This window comes from Amblyraja radiata, chromosome 4 (genome assembly GCF_010909765.2).
Source record: "Amblyraja radiata isolate CabotCenter1 chromosome 4, sAmbRad1.1.pri, whole genome shotgun sequence".
In the NCBI taxonomy this organism is placed as follows: Eukaryota; Metazoa; Chordata; class Chondrichthyes; order Rajiformes; family Rajidae; genus Amblyraja; species Amblyraja radiata.
The window spans coordinates 17,626,997-17,643,862 of NC_045959.1; the positions used below are offsets into that span (position 1 = coordinate 17,626,997).

Genomic DNA, 16,866 nt, shown 5'->3' on the forward strand with positions numbered 1-16,866 from the left:
AGCTCACCAACACTTCTACTTCTTTAGAAGGCTTAGGAAGTTCAGCATGTCCTCAAAAACCCTCACCAACTTCTACAGATGTGCTGTAGAAAGCATCTTATTGGGATATATCATAACCTGGTTTGGGAACAGCTCCATCCAGGAGCATAAAATATTGCAGTTATGGACGTCACCCAGACCATCACAAAAAGAAGCCTCCCTTCCAGTGACTCCATCTACACTTCATGCTGCCTCAGCAAGGCCACCAGCATAATCAAGGACCAGTCTCACCTTGGTCCTCCCCTCTACAATTGGATCCTCGACTTCCTCATCCAGACTGTTCGAATTGATGGAAAAGGGTCAGCCTTGATAACAATCAGCACGGGAGCACCTCAAGGCTGCATGCTTAGCCCCCTGCTGTACTCACTCTATACTCATGACTGCGTAGCCGGTCATAGTGCGAACTCCATCATCACTGATGGGGACGAGTCAGAGTATAGAAGTGAGATCGACCGACTGACCAAATGGTGCCAGCACAATAACCTGGCCCTCAACACCAGCAAAACCAAGGAACTGATTGTCGACTTTGGAAGGGGTAGGATGGGGACCCACAGTCCTGTTTATATCAGCGGGTCGATGGTGGAAAGGGTCAAGAGTTTCAAATTCCTGGGCGTGCACATCTCTGAAGATCTCTCCTGGTCCGAGAACACTGATGCTATCATAAAGAAAGCACATCAGCGCCTCTACTTCCTGAGAAGATTACTGAGAGTCGGTATGTCATGGAGGACTCTCTCTAACGTCTCCAGGTGCACAGTAGAGAGCATGCTGACCGGTTGCATCGTGGCTTGGTTCGGCAACTTGAGTGCCCAGGAGCGAAAAAGATTACAAAAAGTAGTAAACACTGCCCAGTCCATTATCGGCTCTGACCTCCCTACCATCGAGGGGATCTATCACAGTCGCTGCCTCAAAAAGGCTGGCAGCATCATCAAGGACCCATATCATCCTGGCCACACACTCATCTCCCCGTTACCTTCAGGTAGAAGGTACAGGAGCCTGAAGACTGCAACGTCCAGGTTCAGAAGCAGCTTCTTCCCCACAGCCATCAGGCTATTGAACTCAACTCAAACAAAACTCTGAACATTAATAGCCCATTATCAGTTTATTTGCACTTTATCTGTTTTATTTATTCATGTGTGTATATATTTATACAATGGTATATGGACACACTGATCTGTCCTGTATTTATGCCTTCGATATTCTGTTGTGCTGAAGCAAAGCAAGAATTTAATTGTCCTATCTGGGACACGTGACAATAAACTCTCTTGAATCTTGAATCTACCATATAGAGCCTTCTCAAAGGCCTTGCTAAAGACCTTGTAGACAATGTCCACAGCCCTATCCTTAGCAAACCTCTGCACCACAAGCCAAAATGAGAGAGAACATCAATAACTGGCCAATCACTGGTGAGATACACCATTTAGTCTCAGATCCTCGAGAATCTTTAATAGGACTCAATATTAAGATTCTTCTAAAGCAAGAGATTGGTACCAATTAAGATACATGATCTCTGGACTGGATGAGGGAGGCTCTATTTGGATGTTAATTGAATAATTAATTTTCAGGCTGAAAAGTCAACCAATCACATGAATTGATGACCTTCTGTCACATAGTCATACAGCGTGGAAACAGGCCCATCAGTCCAACTTGCCCACACCGGCCAACATGTCCCATCTACACAAGTCTCACCTGCCTGCGTTTGGCCCATCTATCTAGTATTACTAAAACTCTCATCTTGTTTGTTTGTGAGTCTGCATGTCTGCGTGTCTGTATGCCCTGAATTACGCCAAAACGTTTCACGATATCGCTACAACTTTTGGACCATTACTCACCATTGTCCTGTGGTGTGGTGTATCAAGTTTCGTTCAGATTGATGGTATATTTTACGTCATTCACGTTTAAAACTTTACAAAATCGTTTGAGAAAAATCATTTGAAGTTGCAGTGGCAGTTAGCAGCTATGACGTCACAATGGGATCTCATTTCCATAAACTGCCCGTCAGCAGTGTTCCTCTGGCAGTTAACAGCGTATGACGTCACAATAGACAAGACAATAGGTGCAGGAGTAGGCCATTCGGCCCTTCGAGCACCGCCATTTAATGTGATCATGGCTGATCATCCCTAATCAGTACTCTGTTCCTGCCTTCTCCCTATATCCCCATATCTCCCCATATCTTTAAGAGCCCTATCAAGCTCCCTGTTGAAAGTATCCACAGAACCGGCCTCCACCGCCCTCTGAGGCAGAAAATTCCACAGACTCACAACACTATGAGAAAAAATGTTTCCTCATCTCCGTTCTAAATGGCTTACCCCTTATTCTTAAACTGTGGCCCCTGGTTCTGGACTCCCCCAACCGGGAACATGTTTCCTGCCTCTACCGTGTCTAAACCCTTAATAATCTTATATGTTTCAATATGATCCCCTCTCATCCAGAGTATACAAGCTCAGCTCAGCATATGAGAGAATGGGATGTAATTTACATAATTTACATAAATTACAATGGCATATCATTTACATAAATTGCCCATCAAGTGTTCCACCCAGTGCTATTGAGAGATTTGTTACATTGTTGTAAGGAGAGGGAGGGAGTGGGGGAGGGGAAGAGGAGAAATGTTATTTAAACATTATGTTTGGTGAAGGAGTGGGATATGGGAGACGTGAGGAGTGGGGGAGCAGGGAGATAGAGGGAGAGGAGGGGGTAGGCAGGGGAGTGGGGCTATGGAGGGAGTGACTGAGGGTAGGGGAAAGGAGAGGGAGGGCAAGAGAGGGAGTGGAAGGGAGGACGCGAGGGGAGAGAAGAGGGAGGGTGAAGAGGAGGGGGGGGTGTTGGGGGATGAGGGGAAATGAGCTGCGCCTGCGCATTTGGGGGCTATGGGTGAGTGGTGGAAAATTGCGTTGGGGGAACGGGTGAGTGGTGGAAACAGGTTGTGTTGGGGGAACAGGTGAGTGGTGGAATACTGCGTTATAGGAACGGGGCCCAACGGCTCCCACTTGGTCTAGTATCCCTCTAAACCTATCCTACCCATGTACCTGTCTAAATGTTTCTTAAACAAACTGCATCAGAGTGGAGAAAGAACTCTGTGCAGCAGGAAGCTTTCCCATCCAATTGCAAGAAAATGTTTCCGAAAACTGCAATAAAAGATTGCCACCAGAGATAATGAAATCTTGGAAAACACAGCAGGTTGGACAGATCCGTCACCATGGCAATGCGAGGACTTCAGTATTCTTACTTATTTCAAACTTTTGTATTGGTTTATTATTGTCACATACCACGATACAATGAAAACCCTTCATCGCCATGCCATCCAGTCAAATCATAACATATAAGATGCAATCAATCTAACATTTTCCTCTAAATATAAATGTCGCTTAATTACTTTTATGAAGTGGCCCGGCAAATTAGCCCAAAAGTTCCAGACATTTTGAAGTTCCTTGAGCTGCTTTTAAGAACAAAGGATCGTTCCAACCCCGTCCCACAAATAAATTTAAGTAACGCCAAACTTTTGCTTTTAACTTGGGTTAAAACTCCTTGCTGTTGGTGCATTTACTCTGGTGCACCAGTGATTGATGAAGATCAAAACACAGTGGTAGATGAAAACCATGAATGTTATCAAAACCAGTCTAAAATATTTATTTCATCTGCTCCAGCGGTTTTATTACTATTTCAGCACGCTGCCAAGAATGTGTTTTGACACTAACTCATGAATTCACACGGGCACTCCTTTCAGTTTTTCACCTCTCCAAATTGCAAAGCTCTCTCGTGGAATTGAGATAAGTGTGGTTTAACAACAGAACACTTTAGCGTGTAGATTGGCAGAAGCATGTCAAATTCCTAAATGCTTTAAATAAAATACCAGTCCATCATTTCTCACCACCTACATATTATCAATAGCGTTATGCCAGTAATCACAAAGCATTGAAGCATGGCACTGATAAGGCTTTTATAAAAACATTGTCACACAGCTTGCCCAGGTGATTTGTAACTGTTTACAGCTTTGCTGTTGCAGAGTGATGGAAAATTTGCTGTATAATTTTCTCCATCGAAAAAACCTTCATAAACATAACATATTGCAGCCGCTCTCACACTAAATGCAGAATGGAATAACTTAATTTCAATGTTCTCTCCTGCAGCTTCAGTGATAAGCACCATGGTCACATCCAATCCGGTCTTGGTCAGGAAAGAGCAGCATTTGAGGATCACTCAGATTGTGGTAAACTTTGCCAAGTCCTTCTCCATCGCTGCATACTGTTGCTTCAGCCATTCGGCCGCTTTTGTGTGATCTGCCTCCACCTCTGCAGCTTTGCGTTGCTGCTCTTTCACAAAGGCCTCCCACTCAGCCTTGCGCCTCTCTCTGCTGGCTTGCAGCCGGTCACTCTGAAGGCAACATAAAGTGCAACACGCATTCAAGCACATGTTGACATTTCCAAACTTGTGCTGACAACTCGTGGCCAACAGGCTTTTTTTCTGTACCTGTAAATGAGTGCAGACTAGGTGCCAATGAACACATTTCAGCTATGGCGTGGATCTGTGGGGAAGGGCCACAGTTTGAGCGCCTACTGGACACTGAGAAACTGGGTGCTGCGTAAAAGCCTCTCAAACACGACACGTTCATTATTTCAAGAAGAAACATTAGTGCATTGCAACTTTGTAAGAGAATGCATTGGTTTAATTGGTTTAATGGCACGATAAATGCAAAGAAATACATGTAGTGATTGTATTTAATTTTTTTATAAAGTATTCTTTATAAATAAAAAAATATAGGTCCTTCCAGGGTTACGGCAGGATTCCCTTCCTTAGAACTTTTCAGAACGCAGTTTGCAAGTAGATAATAACGCCACAATGAAGTCGGCACACAGTAAGAGATGGGACCAGTATGTGGCAGCACTTGAATGTTCACGAGTACAATCAAATCATATACAAGTATGTACTTGATTGTGCTCATGTATGCCGCGTTTGGCTTATATCCTGCTAAACCTTTCCTATCCATGTACCAAGCCAAATTTATTTTACAGAGGTGGTGAATTGAAGGAGGGGGTGAGGAAATTTGGGCAGTTGTTTAAGGAATCAGTTATTTAAAACTGAGTCATGTAGAAATGTCTTCTCTGACACGAATGAATCTCGGGAATTCATTGCCCCTGATGGTAGTGGAGGCAGGTCATCATATATATTTACGGTTTAGGTTATTATTGTCACATGCGAAAAGCTCTATTTGCATGCTATACAATCAAATCAGATTATACTATAGACAAATACAATCAAACCAAATTCAAGTACAATAGGTAGAGCAAAGGGAAAGGTATGGAGTGCAGAATGCAGTTCTCAGCATTGAAGCGCAACAGTTCCGTAGACAAAGTCCAATGTCCGCAATGAGGTAGAGGAGAATCAGATTGTACCCTAGCTTATGGAAGAACCATTCAGAAGCCTGATAACAGAGGGAAATCGATAAATATTTGAGGAATATATATTATGGAATTAAGGAATTAGAGAGCTGGCACAGGAGAGTTGAAGCCAGTATTGATCAACCATGATCTTATTGACTGGCAGAGTGGGCTCAAGAGGCCTGGTGGCCTACTCCTGCTGCTATTTTCTTGTGTTTAAACATGGAAGAGTATTGTTTTCCACTGCTTTACTGACCTGATCTGCCTCCTGCTCCTTCTGTTGGATTCTGTTTGTAATTTGGATTGCAGCTTCCACTGAAAAAAAAGAGAAAACGCCTGTGAGCCTAGAAGCACCAGGAGCGAAATCTGTGTTTGGCAAGATGGAAAAACCACTTGGTGGAGGGAACATCGGCAATGGCTGCAATCAAAACGTGGTCCAACAGTACAAGAGTTAAGAGTGTAGAACATGTAAACATAGTACACAACGGGAGAAAAAAAAGTTCAGTGTGTATATATACACATTCACACATACTCAATAAATAAACAAACAAATATAGTGCAATAACTCAATAAATAAACACATATAGTGCAATAGGTCCTAGGGCTGCAACCAGACATGCTCAATCACTTGGGAGCTACCGACCCAATACAACCAACCTCTCATATTACAGGGCTGATAAGCTGCCTGTGATTTGCTACTTTTAAGGCAGCAGTGATGTTAGTTTAATTTTGTCACATGTTTGTATGCTATCCAGTTAAATCATATCTTATCAGTACAATCGAATCCTACATAGGTACATGTAATGCAAATGAAATAAACAGAGTGCAGAACATAGTGTTATAACTTCATAGAAAGTGCACATATAAAGAGCCGCATTGGGGTAGGTTAGGAGATCAAACTAAAGAAGGGTATCGACCCGAAATGTCGTCGCTCCACTCCCTCCAAACTGCCTGGCCTGCTGAGTTCCTCCAGCACCTTGTCTTTTTGTCCAATACTTACCCCTTCAGGACTGATTAGTAAGGGTGTCAAGGGTAACAGGGAGGCGGCCCGAGAATGGGGTTGAGAGTGAAAACTAGACCAGTCATGATCGAATGGTGGAGCAGAGTCAATAGGCCAAATGGCATTACCTACGTCTTATGATGATGTTATAAGTCTTAGGGAGATCACCCCCAAACTCAAAAGAATACAGGCTCAACTGTTTAGCCTCTTAACAATTCTTCACCCTTGGAGTTATCCTGGTGAAATTTCTATGGACTGCCCCCAATGCTCCTCTACCCTTTTTTAGATAAAAGGATCAAAAGTGTGAGAGGTATATTCTAGGTATGTTCTCACCTATATCCAGAACATTTGTGACAAAACTCCATCCCCTTTGCAATGACCCCGTTGTAGTGCGTGGGTCTCAAAAGGAAGCACGAAGTCCAGTGTTTTGAGAGGCACCTTTTATTATGTTCCTCCCGGTTGTAGGGAAGACCAAACAAGAGAAAGATGGCACCCAAACCCCTGCCTTTAAACCCTCTGGCTAAGGGCCGCCTCCGGACTGAACCACTCCCGTGCCGAGGGGTTCGACAGTATGATGGCACGACCCTTGGGAGCCGCCACAGGACCCCCCCCCCAGAACCAGAGGCACGAAACGCACCGGCGGGCGCACGACCCGGCCGGCCCGCGTGCGGAAGTCAGCCGATCGTGGGGCTTGCGGAGGCATAGGTGGAGGGACAGGTCGAGGGACCGGCGGGAGGACAGGTGGAGTGACAGACGGAGGGAGCCGTGAAGGGGGGCGCCCTCGAGGCCGAGGTTGGGCAACCAGCACCGGCTGGTCAATGTCCAGGTGTGCCGGCTTCAAACGGTCAATCGACACTGCCTCCGGCCGGCCCCCCATGTCCAGGACAAAAGTCGACTGCCCGTGTTCTAGCACCCGGAACGGGCCCTCGTACGGCCTCTGGAGTGGCGTCCGGTGGGCATCACGGCGCAGGAAGACGTATGGGCAGTCCCTGAGGGCTGATGGCACGTGTGGGCGAAATGTCCCATGGCGGAACGTCGGGACGGGTGCGAGCCTGCCAACTCGCTCGCGAAGGCGCTTTAGGGTGGATGAGGGCGTTCCCTGCTGCCCCGGCGCCGACGGCACGAACTCCCCAGGCACCGTGAGTGGCGACCCGTACACGAGCTCCACCGATGATGAGGCCAAGTCCTCTTTGGGAGCAGTCCGGATGCCCAGCATGACCCATGGCAACTCGTCCATCCAGTCCGGGCCGGAGAGTCGTGCCTTCAGTGCTGCCTTTAGCTGCCGGTGGAACCTCTCCACCAGACCGTTAGCTTGCGGGTGGTAAGCCGTGGTGTGGTGTAGCCGCACCCCCAGCAAGCGAGCCATGGCTGACCACAGCTCGGAGGTGAACTGTGGCCCCCGGTCTGAGGAGATGTGCGCCGGCACCCCGAAGCGAGCAATCCAGTGCGCGGACAACGCACGAGCACACGTAGCCGTTGAAGTATCGGCCAGCGGAATGGCCTCCGGCCACCGCGTGAAGCGGTCCACCATTGTAAGAAGGTGGGTGATGCCCCTGGACGGCGGGAGAGGCCCTACAATGTCTACGTGGAGATGGTCGAATCGCCGGTGAGGTAGACCAAACTCCTGGAGAGGCGTACGGACCTGGCGCTGGATTTTTGCCGTCTGGCACGGAATGCAGGTGCGAGCCCAACGGCCAACCTCCTTGCGCAGACCGTGCCACATGAAACGAGCGGCCACTAGTGCCGTTGTCGCCCGGATTGATGGGTGAACCAGTCCGTGGATCACCTCGAACACCCTCCGGCGCCAGGTGGCAGGGACGATGGGGCGCGGCTGACCGGACGACACATCGCACAGGATTGTCACTCCCCCAGGACCGAGAGGGACATCCTCGAGGCGGAGGCCGGAGATGGCAGTACGGTAAGCGGGCACCTCATCGTCCGTGAGCTGTGCCTCTGCCAGAGCAGAATAGTCAAATCCGGGCGCCACCTCGAACACGGCGTTGATAGCGGGGCGGGACAATGCGTCGGCCACCCGGTTCTCCTTCCCCTCGATGTAGCGGATAGATGTTGTATACTCCGAAAGTAGGCCAATTGCTGCTGCTGTCGTGCGGACCAGGGGTCGGAAACCTTCGCCAGGGCGAGTGAGCGGCTTGTGGTAGGCGGTGAACGGGCGGCCCTCCAGGAAGTAGCGAAAATGGCGCACTGCCAGGTACAGCGCGATCGAACGCGCTGTATTTCGTCTGCGCACGGTTGAGGTGCCGGCTGTAGAAGGCCAGGGGCCGCCAAGCTCCGCCCGTCAGTTGCTCCAGCACAGCACCAACCGCCGACTCCGAGGCGTCCACCGTGAGAGCAGTCGGGGCATCTTCCCGCGGGTGCACCAGCAGTATGGCCCGAGCAAGGGCCTCCTTCGCGCCGTCAAAAGCTGCCCCTGCCTCGTGGGTCCATTCAACGTTCTTGTTCTGCCCACCCGCCAGAAGTTGATACAGAGGCCGCATGATGTGGGCCGCGGATGGCACGAAACGATGGTAAAACGCCACCGTGCCGACAAACTCCTGCAGGCCACACACCGTGCGTAGGCGGGGAAACCGACGGATGGCGTCGACCCTGTCAGGCAGGGGAATCGCGCCTTGCGCAGTCACGCGGTGGCCGAGGAAGTCAATCTCGGTTACACCAAAACGGCACTTGTCGAGGTTGATGGCCAAACCATGCTCGCTGAGCCGCTGACAGAGCTGCCGAAGGTGGGCGCAGTGCTCCTGCTGCGAGCGGCTGGCCACCAGGATGTCGTCCAGGTACACAAACACGAAATCGAGGTCGCGACAAACCCCGTCCATTAGGCGTTGAAAGGCCTGCGCAGCGTTCTTGAGGCCGAACGGCATCCGCGTGAACTCGTAAAGTCCGAATGGCGTGATGATCGCCGTCTTGGGTACGTCATCCGGATGAACCGGGATCTGGTTATAACCCCGTACCAGATCCACTTTTGAAAATATTGTGGCCCCAGCCAAATGGGCGGTGAAGTCCTGGATGTGGGGTACGGGGTATCGATCCGCTGTTGTTGCGGCGTTCAGCCGTCGGTAATCCCCGCAAGGTCGCCAGCCCCCGCTCGACTTAGGGACCATGTGGAGTGGGGACGCCCAAGGGCTGCTCGAAGGGCGGACGATCCCCAAGGTCTCCATTGTGCGGAATTCCCGCCGTGCCAGACGCAGTTTATCCGGCGGCAGTCGGCGTGCTCGTGCATGGAGTGGTGGGCCGGTAGTCTGGATAAAATGTACCACTCCGTGGCTGGGGGTCGATGATCGAAACTGTGGGGTCAGAATGTCTGGGAACGCGGCCAAGATCTGTGCGAAGCGGGAGTCCACGGACGCCAGGGGCCGTCCCACCGGTTGATACAAACGCAACGTGATCGGCTCCATCGTAGCGGCGTTGACCAAACGTTGACGCCTGACGTCCACCATGAGGGAATGCGCCCGGAGGAAATCGGCCCCGAGCAATGGCTGGGAGACGTCGGCAATGGTGAACCGCCACGAGAAATGGCAGGAGCCGAACACGATCGGAACCATGCGCACTCCATATGTGCGGATGGGGCTGCCATTCGCCGCGGTGAGGACGGGCCCCCGCTTACCGGAACGAATGTCGGCCAGCGAAGGGGGCAGGACGCTGAGCTCCGCTCCAGTATCCACGAGGAAGCGGGTCCCGGAGCGCCGATCCCAGGCGAAAAGGCGGTGAATTTGGCCGGCCGCCGCGGGGACTATTGGCAGCCGGCCCAGGCGTTTCCCGGGAACGTGCACGGCTGGCGGCATTGTCGTGCTGCAGCACCCCAGCGCTGATGGAAATAGCACCAGCGCCTCATGTTGGTGTTACTTGGAGCTTGCCTGCTCCCGCTGGTGGTGCCTGCAGCTTGCTGGCGCTGGACTGCAGGTGCAGTACCCCTCACTGCCGCTGGGGGCGATCGTACGGGCCGTCGGGCTGGAGCTGTCACTCCTTCCACAGCTCCCCCGCCCCACCGGAGGAAATCGGGAGCTGCCGGGGTGACGTCATCGGCACGCCTGCCGACGGCCAGCGCGCTGACGTCATCAGGGCGCGCCATCCACAGCGCGTCGGCGCGCCTCCCGAGGGCCCTGAGGTCGGCAAACGAGGCGTCTGTGAGCTGCAGACGAATGTAGGCCGGCAGCAGATGCAGGTAGGTGTACTCGAACAACAGGCACGGCGTGTGCCCATCCAGTAGAGCCACCATCTCCTTTAGGAGGCTAGATGGCCGTCGGTCGCCTAGGCCCTCCATATGCAGGATCCTAGCAGCACGCTCCATCCTGCTTAGGCCATAAATCTGGAGCAGGAGCTCCTTAAGGCCGAGATACTTATCAGTGTCCGGGGGGGCTGCGAGGAAGTCCGTGACCTCTTCAACCGTGTCCTGGTCGAGGGCCCCCACCAGGTAATAGAAGCGGGTGGCATCGACCGTGATGCCCCGCAGGTTGAACTGGGCCTCCGCCTGCTGGAACCAGATGAGCGGCCGGGTGGTCCAGAAGTTGGGCAGTTTCACCGAGACCGCGTCCAGAGACAGGGCCGGGCCAGCGTGTGAGGAGGTAGGGCTTTCTCTTCTCTCCATCATGACGCCAATGGAGCGTCGGGGGTCACCAATGTAGTGCGTGGGTCTCAAAAGGAAGCACGAAGTCCAGTGTTTTGAGAGGCACCTTTTATTATGTTCCTCCCGGTTGTAGGGAAGACCAAACAAGAGAAAGATGGCACCCAAACCCCTGCCTTTAAACCCTCTGGCTAAGGGCCGCCTCCGGACTGAACCACTCCCGTGCCGAGGGGTTCGACAGTATGATGGCACGACCCTTGGGAGCCGCCACACAGTAATGTTTACTTCTGCAAGTATTTAACTCCTTTGGAAAGTTATTTGTGAATCTGCTTCCACTTCTCTTTACAGGCTCTGCCTTGCAGGTCAGTGACTTGAAAATATTTTCACCTCCCTATCACGATATTTTAAACTTGGGTCCTCTGAAAACTATCTGCCCTATTCTCGAAGCACCACCTCCCAATTAATTCCATCAAAACCGCTCTCAGCAATTAAGTTATAGGCTATCTCTGGGTAACAAACGAGTTCTGTTTCTACAGCGATCCATGACTTGATTTTGTCGGAAGTACACTAAAATCATTTGACGTGGTAACCAATCCTCCACAGTATTGTAACAAAACAGCATCAAATGTATATAAAACTGAGAAGAACGTATTAAAGGTGGATGGTGAGAGAGAGGGAAAGTAGCTCTGTCATTTAGGGGACGATCAGCCATGTTCACAATGAATGGCGGTGCTGGCTCGAAGGGCCGAATGGCCTTCTCCTGCACCTAGTTTCTATGTTTCTATTTCTAAGAACCAACATACATACATAAGTTGCTGTTTTGAATTTTATACTATTGGAGCTCGTTCGTAAGTAGGGGCGTCCATAAGTCAGGTGTTCATAACCCGAGGACAGCCTGTGCCAAGTCAGTATCCCGTTAACGACTATAGTCTTACATCGGGGAAGAACGGTGGGAATGCTGCTGCCCAGGTCCTCACAGACATCCGGAAAGGACTGCGTGCTGAATTCCTTGATCGTACTGTCCACGTTTTCAAGCCCTCTTTGTTCTCGAAATCCACGCTTCTCCTTTAGCGAGGGGGAGAGAAAGGCCATATGTATAAAAACAAAAAATTTTTAAAAGCGAACAATCATTCACCAGATAACTGGACATCAAACAATCTGTCCTGGAAGAGGCAGGGCAGAAAGGCGTGTATATCCTCTTTGCAGAGCTAAATATGTCAGTTGATAAAACCACTAGGCCAAAATTTAAACCAAAATTAAAAAAGGGTCTTCGTTAATTTCTCGTACATCCTTACGAGATAAAAGGCCCATTCTGGCCAATGCATTTGTATCAGTCCAATCTCTAACTTTGGAAACTATTAATTTCCACGTGCCATGCTCCTGATGTTGAGGGAGTCCAGAACCAGGGGCCACAGTTTAAGAATAAGGGGTAAGCCATTTAGAACGGAGATGAGGAAAAACTTTTTCACAAAGAGAGTTGTGAGTGTGGAATTCTCTGCCTTGGAGGGCGGTGGGGGCTGGTTCTCTGCATGCTTTCAAGAGAGCTAGACAAAGCTCTTAAAGATAGCGGAGTCAGGGGATATGGGGAGAAGGCAGGAACGGGGTGCTGATTGGGGATGATCAGCCATGATCACAATGAATGGCGGTGCTGGCTCTAAGGGCTGAATGGTCTACTCCTGCACCTATTGTTTATTGTGTATCTGCACCTTATTCTGTTACTGCCTAATGTAAATCTACTGTTGAATTTGCATCTACCCATCAGGCAGTGAATTCCACATCTCGTCATAGAAAATAGGTGCAGGAGTAGGCCATTCGGTCCTTTGAGCCAGCACCACCATTCAATAGGGAGGTTTCACGGCAGTCGGGTCACGACCCATGACCCGTACTGTTGCTAGGCTACTCCAAATGGATTACACGCGATAAACTGCAGGTAGGCACTTACCAATGTTTCCAGCGTAGCGGGCCCGTTAAAACCCGCTGAAATTGTCAATTTTTGCGCTGTAAATAATTATGGAAATCAGGACAAGCGTGTGAGACATTTAGCCTACTTCAGAATTCCAAAAGTGAGGAGAAATGACGGTAGATAAAAACGAGAGCTGAAGGGACAACAACAGCCAGAGTGCTTGGCGAACATTGGCCGTTTGCTCACTGCATTTCATCAAGTAAGGCATTATTTGTGTTTTTGCTTGATTCCTTTGGCATCTAAAAAGTTTCAGAAGTGATAAATCTGGCTGTAATTTTTTTAAATCGCCCATGGTTCTCGTGGGTTTTTACATACAAAATGAAAACGCATCTGAAGAAAAATTTACAGCCAGATTTATCACGTCTGAGAATTTTTCATTACCAAAGGAATCAAGAAAAAACACAAATAATGCCTTACTTGATGAAATGCAGTGAGCAAACGGCCAATGTTCGCGATAATTCCCAATATTTTCAATGTTTACCAAGCACTTTAGCTGCTGTAGTCCCTTCAGTTCTCGCTTCCCTATACCTTCATTTCGCTTCACGTTTGGAATTCTAAAGTTGGGTACATGTCTCTCACACTTACCTCGACTCCCACAAATTTTTTTCAGCGCAAAAATTCAACATTTTGGCGGTTTTTAACAGGTAGGAAAGTACGCGTTTCTAGCATTAATAACATATACCGGAAGTGACGGATGTCTTCCAGTTGGATTTAGCGGCTCCGTGCGTCGAGCCCTATGACCCAGTGACCTTTCGTGCAACCCCCCTATATGATCATAGCTGATCATCCAAAATCAGTAACCCATTCCTTTCTCCCCATATCCCTTGACTCTGTTGTTACCTTCAGGGATGGCAAATGTGCTTGGCCACAAACACACAAGTGTAACTGGGCTCCGTATCAGACACAAAAGTTGGCAACGCGACATCAACAACACTGGAAGAGCAAATTGGCGTTGTATTCTAGGGTAACATGAACCGCGGTCAAGTCAAGTCAAGTCAAGTTTATTCGTCACATACACATACGAGATGTGCAGTGAAATGAAAAGTCGGGAACAATGAGAAAGAGAAAGGTAAAAGGATGCCAGGCATTGATGAAGGAGCTGGGAGCTGAGTGCAGAAGAGCATCACTGTTACACATTTTTAGTGCAAAGATACTGACCTCAAACTCCTTTACAAAATAGCGGATTTCTGCCTGCACGACGGGCCTGTGATCAAACAGTCTGGAATAAACTTCGCTCAGGTCTGAAACACCAAAGAAGAATTTCAGTAAATTCATAGTGAACACACTCTGGGCAGGTGGGGATTTGGCCACCTCAATCCCAACTTGGTTCTCAACCCCACACACCACATTCCTTCAGACCTCAGACACTGTCCTCCTGATGCTGAGAGCCCCTTGATGTCTGACACATGCTCCTGACCCCGGGAACTCCTCACCCACTGAGCCCAGGTACCATCCTGCTGACGCTGGGAGATCCCTTCCTCTGATGAACCATCATCTCGCCAACATCAGGGATCACCGGGGACGGGGACTGTCCCCATCCTCAGGCACCATCCTGCTGACCCAGGCACCATCCTGCTGACCCAGGCACCATCCTGCTGACCCAGGCACCATCCTGCTGACCCAGGCACCATCCTGCTGACCCAGGGACCATCCTGCTGACCCAGGCACCATCCTGCTGACCCAGGGTCCATCCTGCTGGCACATGGACCATCCTGCTGACCCAGGCACCATCCTGCTGACCCAGGCACCATCCTGCTGACCCAGGGTCCATCCTGCTGACCCATGGACCATCCTGCTGACCCAGGGACCATCCTGCTGACCCAGGGACCACCCTGCTGACCCAGGGACCACCCTGCTGACCCAGGCACCATCCTGCTGACCCAGGGACCATCCTGCTGACCCAGGCACCATCCTGCTGACCCAGGGACCATCCTGCTGACCCAGGGACCACCCTGCTGACCCAGGGACCACCCTGCTGACCCAGGCACCATCCTGCTGACCCAGGGACCATCCTGCTGACCCAGGCACCATCCTGCTGACCCAGGGACCATCCTGCTGACCCAGGGACCATCCTGCTGACCCAGGGACCATCCTGCTGACCCAGGCACCATCCTGCTGACCCAGGGACCATCCTGCTGACCCAGGCACCTTCCTGCTGACCCAGGCACCATCCTGCTGACCCAGGGACCATCCTGCTGACCCAGGGTCCATCCTGCTGACCCAGGGACCATCCTGCTGACCCAGGGCACCATCCTGCTGACCCAGGGTCCATCCTGCTGACCCAGGGTCCATCCTGCTGACCCAGGGACCATCCTGCTGACCCAGGGACCATCCTGCTGACCCAGGGCCAATCCTGCTGACCCAGGCACCATCCTGCTGACCCAGGGTCCACCCTGCTGACCCAGGCACCATCCTGCTGACCCAGGGTCCATCCTGCTGACCCAGGCACCATCCTGCTGACCCAGGGTCCATCCTGCTGACCCAGGGACCATCCTGCTGACCCAGGGACCATCCTGCTGACCCAGGGTCCATCCTGCTGACCCAGGGACCATCCTGCTGACCCAGGGTCCATCCTGCTGACCCAGGGACCATCCTGCTGACCCAGGGACCATCCTGCTGACCCACGGACAATCCTGCTGACCCAGGGTCCATCCTGCTGACCCAGGGACCATCCTGCTGACCCAGGCACCATCCTGCTGACCCACGGACAATCCTGCTGACCCAGGGACCATCCTGCTGACCCACGGACAATCCTGCTGACCCAGGGTCCATCCTGCTGACCCACGGACAATCCTGCTGACCCAGGGTCCATCCTGCTGACCCAGGGTCCATCCTGCTGACCCAGGGTCCATCCTGCTGACCCAGGGACCATCCTGCTGACCCAATGGACCATCCTGCTGACCCAGACACTATCCTGCTGACCCATGGACCATCCTGCTGACCCATGGACCATCCTGCTGACCCATGGACCATCCTGCTGACCCAGACACTATCCTGCTGACCCATGGACCATCCTGCTGACCCATGGACCATCCTGCTGACCCAGGGTCCATCCTGCTGACCCAGGCACCATCCTGCTGACCCAGGGACCATCCTGCTGACCCAGGGACCATCCTGCTGACCCAGGGACCATCCTGCTGACCCAGGGACCATCCTGCTGACCCAGGGTCCCGACACAGGCCGCCCTGACCTCTCCGTGCGCGCTCCATCCCCGCTCGCTCCCGCTCGACGTCCGCGCCGCTGGTGACGGGGGGGGGGGGTCAACGGTCCCCGCCCCCACCCCGCGTCACGACAGCACGAGCGCCGCCGTTACGTCACCTCCCCCTCTCTCTCCCCGATTGGTTGCCGCCCCCGTGACCGCCAGCAGCAGCAGCAGCTGTTTCCCCGCTGCTCATTGGCGGGAGATAAAAGCGCGGCGGCTATTGGCTAGCGTGAGCTCTCCTCGGCACCGGTGTTCCGATTGGCTGCGGGTCGCTATCCGGCGGCTCGGCGCCGCGGCCAGCAGGGGGCGCACCGGGGCTCCCGGCGCCATTCCCCACAGCCCCAGCGGGGGTCACGTGACGAGAGCGGCGACCCCGCGGCGGACCACGTGATCCCACAGCTTGCGCGTGCCACATGACCGGTCACGTGATCCTCCATTGACCAACATCTGCTGTAGTCCCACCCAAAGATCCTATAGCGGAGCAAGATAGGCTACTCCTGCGAAATGCAATGGGCTGACGTGTAGTACGCTACGGAGGGGATCCTGGGCATTTATCCCCGCCCATTTTAGTAACCTGAGCCTACCTGACCCGACCCGACTCGCAGTGTAATCAATGTTGTGGGGCAACAGTTTGTGTGGGTTAGATTCATAAATCTGTCAGTTCATACTTCTTGTCAACAATAAAATTTGATGGAACTTTTTGTGCGTGAT

At 51.7% G+C, this 16,866-nt stretch overlaps 1 protein-coding gene across 1 annotated transcript; it reads right to left on the reverse strand.

Annotated features, from left to right (window-relative positions):
- Nucleotides 1-3,268: 3,268 nt before the first annotated feature.
- Nucleotides 3,269-16,241, reverse strand: bloc1s5 (biogenesis of lysosomal organelles complex 1 subunit 5). Its single transcript, XM_033019031.1, has 5 exons — nt 16,144-16,241; nt 14,112-14,194; nt 11,926-12,055; nt 5,671-5,729; nt 3,269-4,410 (listed from the first exon to the last, which is right to left on the reverse strand). The coding sequence occupies exons 1-5, from the start codon at nt 16,160-16,162 to the stop codon at nt 4,237-4,239; spliced, it is 465 nt and encodes a 154-aa protein (XP_032874922.1). The 5' UTR covers nt 16,163-16,241; the 3' UTR covers nt 3,269-4,236.
- Between the last annotated feature and the right edge of the window lie 625 nt (nt 16,242-16,866).